The sequence below is a fragment of the Haplochromis burtoni genome, unplaced genomic scaffold (assembly GCF_018398535.1).
Source record: "Haplochromis burtoni strain Fernald_Lab_line unplaced genomic scaffold, NCSU_Asbu1 Contig_157, whole genome shotgun sequence".
Taxonomy (NCBI): domain Eukaryota; kingdom Metazoa; phylum Chordata; class Actinopteri; order Cichliformes; family Cichlidae; genus Haplochromis; species Haplochromis burtoni.
Window position 1 is genome coordinate 25964 of NW_024582518.1, and position 6199 is coordinate 32162.

At 38.7% G+C, this 6199-nt stretch overlaps 1 protein-coding gene across 1 annotated transcript; it reads left to right on the forward strand.

Annotated features, from left to right (window-relative positions):
- The first annotated feature begins 551 nt into the window (after positions 1 to 551).
- LOC102298551 lies at positions 552 to 3357 on the forward strand. The gene is made up of 3 exons (XM_005932775.2): positions 552 to 1065; positions 2139 to 2237; positions 3106 to 3357. Exons 1-3 carry the CDS (start codon positions 702 to 704, stop codon positions 3252 to 3254), a joined length of 612 nt encoding a protein of 203 aa, XP_005932837.2. The 5' UTR covers positions 552 to 701; the 3' UTR covers positions 3255 to 3357.
- Positions 3358 to 6199: the final 2842 nt, after the last annotated feature.

The following is a 6199-nucleotide window of genomic DNA, read 5'->3' on the forward strand; positions in this document are numbered from 1 at the left end:
ACAGTAATCTGCTGGTACTGCTGGTACTGGTAACATCAGTACCAGCAGAGGGAGATACTGGATTTCAAGCAGGAAAATAGTCACAGGAAAGTGTTAATCGTTTCTGGTGATTAAGGACCCTTCAGTGTTCTTCACACTTTTCTTTCTCACTAGCAGTTTACAGTTTGGATAGAGGAGACAAACACCTATTAAAGATAGGCTTAAAACGTTCCTTTTTATATGGACCTATAGCATGTAAGGCTGGATCAGGTGACCCTGAACCCTCCCCTACTCTGCAATAGGCCCAGGCTGCTGTGGGATTTCCACGATGCACTGAGCGTTTCTTCTTCACAGCAGTAATAAGAAGCTGAAACCTATTAGGATGGTTTTATGATTTGTTTAGGACTGTTGGTTCATTTCTTGCACAGATATATTGAAAATAAAATAGCCTCGCTCTTGTTATTAAACCAGAACAGCAGAAGGAAGCTGTTAGAACCTGTTACAACCTGTTTAAATTTAAAGTCTCTTTTAACCCAAAGGGCAAAGTGCTAGCCAGAGGCGATAAAGTTTAACATCCTGTGAGAGATGTAAGGTGTTTGTGGGTTTTCTTTATCAGACGTGCCACTGCCCAAAGTCACCATGTCAAGCAGGAAGTACAGAGCACTTCTGTGTCAGAGTCCATCAGAGCTGAGCTGCTTTCAGACGACTCCGTCTTGTTGTGGATGCTGAAGCTGATCATGGTTCTCCTGTGGATGATCCTGTTGGTGGTTCTGCTCTGTGCAGAGGCCGAGAACGTGACCAAGGTCAGAGAAGAGCTGGGGACCAATGTCACTCTAACCTGCTCCAATCAGACATCAGACACACACTGGTACATGGAGATCCACAGTCAGTTCAGAGCATGTATCAGCCGCAGTTTTTCTACAGCAGACTCTACCTACTGCTCTCCTGATTTTGAAACTAAATTTTCAATCCTGGGAAACAAACTCGTGATTAAAAACTTGACAGCAGAGGACTGCAGGCTTTACTTCTGTGGCATCAAGAGAGGAGGCAGCACTCAGTTTGTGGACACTTTCAACCTCGTCTCAAGTAAGTACAAGAGTTTATTTCTGATTATTGCTGTTGGATTAGTGAGTGTTTAGGCCTCAATACACATTTTCAAATGGCTGACAACATCTTAAATACACAAGTAAGTAGTTTATGTTACTGTCGGAAACCATACTTTTTTTATTATAACTTGAAAGTTGAGGAATTTTGGGACGACTTCTTATACTGACTTGTGATAGTACAAGATTATTACATGCAAACGTTTGTTTTTAAGTCTGACCTTAATAGGCATTACTAAGTGCTATTATGAACACAAAGGAAATTAGTTCATGTGGTAAGTTTTCAAATTTGTGACCACCCACACAAACAGGTACACAGCACGCACGAAACACACACACACACACACACACACACACAGACACACACACACACACACACACACTAAACATTTAGCTACCAAAAACTACTTGTTTTGGTTTAGGAAAACTGGTGTGCTGTTAAGACTTGCTCCTGCAAACCAAGGAGCTTGGAAAGAAAAGTGACTGGACTTCTTTGAGTTTCTTAAAGACGTCTCATGTCTTATCTGAGAAGTTTAATCAGTTCTACGACTAATTGGGACAGAGTCCCAGATTTCTGAGACCATTGCGAGTTGTCCCTTATGAGGGTCACAGACCCACTATTGACCATCTGCCTAATCACATGAGCCATACTCCTGTTTTTATATGAGTATATGAGTTTCCTGTTTAGTGTTTCTCAATTCCTGTTTCGGTTTGGTAGCGATTTAGACCTTGCTTTGTTTCACCTCCTTCGCTGCCTGTGACCCATTACCCTCCCAATCCGACTACACTGTTTACTTTCATGTGTTTAGATACTTGTAATCTTGACCTTGCCTTTCGTCGGTTGTAGCACTTCTTTCTCCTCCCTGTGTGTTTCGTTATCAATTTTCAATTTGCCTTCTCCCAGTTTGCTTTCTTTCTTTTATAAGATTTTGCACAAGCTTGAAAGAAAAGGCTTGTTTTTTTGTTTACATTGGCCTGCATAAGAGTGCTTTAACCAGTGCCACCATGCTACTTATAAATGCTTCTTAACTTATCTTTGTCCTTTCTGTTTTCCAGATGTCACTCGGCCTGCCAACAACCCACAAAACAACTGCTTTTTCAGTCTGTTGATCACCATATCTATGTCAGTTGTCGCCTTCATTGTTCTAATAATCAGTGAGTCTGTTATTTTACAATTTTAGTAGATTTTGTGGTCCAACCCAATATCATGGCAAAGCGTGTAATAGACATTCCGGTCCACTGTGTCCATTTCACACTTGGCCTCTTGAAAACCTGAAATGGACACACGCATGCAGAAGCTGCAGTAACAGCAGAGGGAGATATCTTATTTCAAACCACTTTGAAAATAATCATCCAAAAACCATTTAAAAGACATTATTAACACATTTACATGTATATACAGCAGATACCACCTAGCTTAATCATTTCCTGTGATCAAAGGCCCTGAAAACTACTATAGTTTTTTTGCACACTACTGACTTCATAAACGTAGAGAGGCTGCTTTATTGCAGTAGCAACTTGCACAAAAAACCTTACAAAATTGAACCAAAACCTAGAAACTGGAACTAATAACAAAACACGGGGAAACTACAGACGGCGACCTGAGGAAGCACAGGAGAAGAGACACACATAGCATGAGGGGAGGACATGAAACTGACAGAGAAAAACACAGGGTTAAAATGCATGGGACACAAGAGGAGAGCACAGCTGGAAGGGTTCACACTTAAGACATGAGACAAGGGACTGTCAATGTAAATGGCATGAACACAAAGGGAACACAGAGAACACTTACAGAATGGAAAAAACAAAAACAAAAACCCAGAAAACTCAAAAAATTCTAAAAATTAATAAATGCAAAACAATAAATGGAGTCACTAAACGCTAGACCATGACCTAGATAAGTTATCCTGGTCACCACAGCTAGCCTTAAAGGCTGTTATTTTTTAATGAATCTAATTAAATAAAAGCTCATTGAACATTTGGGCTGAATGAAAGATGAAGTAACTCAGTGATCTGTTGGCAGCTTTTTCTTGTATATTGCTGTGCTTGAAGAGGAAAAGCTACAGCAACCAGAGGGATGATATCTCACTTCACATCTATGATGTACCAGAGCCGCTGCAGGATGTGAAGGTAATTAAACCACTGCTATTACTAACAAGACTCATAATTTGAAAGGTAAGGCTTCAAAAACTAGAAACTACAATGTAAACTGAATGAATGATTTTAGTCCCATTCACAGTTATTAACCTGCAGTGAGATATAATCACAAAATGAAAACACGATTATTTTGTCTTTAAAAAATTAGAATGATAAAAAACAAACAAACAGATTATTTCATTTAAGTTTTCTAACATTTTTTATTTGATACTTTTTATAATTCTACTTTTCACAACTATACTATTGTACTATTAGCTTTTCCTATTAGGTACTACTTTTGTGTGTGTTTCTTTGTGTGTAAAGGCTTGTGAAAAATATGACTAAACAAACTGGTATGTTCACCTAAACTGTCCAAGCGATGTGGTAAAGCAATAAAAAAGTGTCCGGGTTGAAAAAAAGGATACAGGGAGGCAGAATTGCCAGATTAAAAGGTTTCATTAATGTTTCTATTGTAATTAAACCACAAGAGATGGAAAAGCTGTTATAATATTTTAACGAAAGAAAACATCAAAATCCAGGGGTTGGTCACTAAACTAAAAGGTCCAAAAAGGTTTAGTCACCAAAACAGACCCCTCTCCACAGAGCAGAAGCAACCACCACACACAGCTCACAGCTACAATACCACCAAGGCCCTGACACTAGAGCTCACCTTTCTCTGGCCTTAAGTATTCTTAATAGCTGATTAGCATCAGCTGTACAAAAAGGGTGGCACCTAAGGCAGGAGAGATGCCAGGACACACCCACAAGAGGTCAATTTCCTGCTAGGGCCGTAACAAATATAAACAAACAAAAATGTTTCAACAAGGATGGCTTGTTTAGAAGGGTTGAACAACTCCTGTAAAAGGAGCATGGCAGCACAGCTTAGCTTCGGGAATTTCTGTCTGAACAAACCACAAAACCTTTGGGTTAATAATAAGAATAACTGGTTGAAGTTGAAGGCTAAGCCTGATTCTACCTCAGGTTCCTCCCTGTTAGAAGGGAGTTTTTCTTTCCTGCTGTCTTTAAGTGCTTGCTCAAGGTGATAAGATAAGATAAGATAAGATAACGTTATTAGTCCCACAAGGGGAAATTTCATGTTAAGGCTGCCGACCTATTGCACGCAATGGCGGCGCCATCTTACCCTCCGACCATACATACATTACACAAAAACATCACATGGGGAAGACAGGTCAGAGAGGTATAACAATGGAAAATGCACCACATGAGGAAAGATAAGGAGAAAAAAATAACTCCCCCCAGACTGAGCTCCAACAGGGAGATCAGTTTGAGAACAGAAAAAAAACACCTCTGCACATAGCACATGAAAAAAAAAAATTGGATTGTTGGCTATGTGACTATACTTTTGACTATGTGGGGGGAAATCCACAATAGATTCAAACGTGCCCATCCCATTCATGTTGTTTAAAGTATTTTTGACCTATATAGCTTTCACCAATAATGTATGTCACAGCCTCCAAGACCATCTTTAATTATCCAATAATAGTACCTACTAATGCAACAAACAGTATCACTCTAGTATTCTAATCTACTACTACTATCAAAAATACTTCCATAGTACTGGTACTTCCCTGTACTAAATATTTGTGTTTCCTTTCAGGGTAGGGCAGTCCACTCCCAACCAACAAGACATCACTGAAAGATGACTTTATCCTTCATCAACCGTTGTATCGTAGTTATTTTCTGTGCAGTTGTTGTTGACTAGCCTTTATGTTTTCATGGTATCGTTAGAAAATACCATCTAGTCTGGTTAGGATGGAAAACCTCAAATTCATCATTTAACAGAGGCAGTAATGTTAATAGCTGCATTTATAACCATGATTCTATGTATTTGTAGTAGGAGATGTAGTTTTCATTCATTACAAATAGTGTAACATGGAGTTAGATTTGTTGCACTGTTACAGTATCAGACGCTTTACACTCTTTTGGGGTTTTTCTTGTTTGTTTTTTCTCCAATCCAATAAAGTTGTAGTTCTGGTCAAAGTTCTTTTTGTTTTATTTTATACATAATATAATTAACACAGCCTTTAGCCACATAGACATGCCAGTCACAAACCACACACCAAAGTGTTCCTGATGTTTTTGAGTGGCAAAGGTATCACATTTATATATATTTCCTCTTTGGTTTGACTTTTGTTTTACTGTAAACACACTAGAAGTTTAGAAACAGCTTGAAGATCTGTCTAAAATGTTATTATTTAGACTCCTATTACCTCTACTACAGCTGCTTCATGTATTTTTTTGTAACCGTTAGTCAGTATTTCCTCGACAGGTATGACATTCACTGTCAGAAAGATGTACAACCATTTTTCTAATGAAAGTGCTGCTGCTTGTGCTGTTCATTAGGATTCATCATCGAACACTTTCTTAATTTCTTGGTATTTGTGTGGTGGAGTTTTTTTTGTTTGCTTGTTGTAAACAGAGATGGGCGCGTTACTGTAATCTGATTACTTTTTTCGAGTAACGAGTAAAGTAAGGGATTACTATTGCAAAAACGGTAATTAGATTACCGTTACTTTCCGTAGGAACACTGCGTTACTGCGTTACTAAAACCGTGATTTTTTGCGAGAATGTCTCACGACAGTGACGTAAGCGAGTGCGCCGTTAGTGACAACAGCTGTGTGCAGATCAACAATGGATCACATATCGATTGTGGGAGAGAGTATGAGCGTGCAGCGTTTAAAGCGTAGAAGTACTGACCTTTGTGATATTATTCTGTTATTATATGTTACCTTATATATGTAATCAAAGTAGTTGAATTAGAATACTGCTGTAGATCATATTATACCCTTTAATATAGAGTGTGTGAGCTGTATGTAGTTTAGTTCTCGTTATACTTTTGAGTTAACAGAACATATTCACTTATTCTCTCCGGGTACTCCGGCTTCCTCCCACTGTCCAAAGACATGCACTTAGTGGGGATAGGTTAATTGGTTAATCCAAATTGCCCATAGGTGTGAATG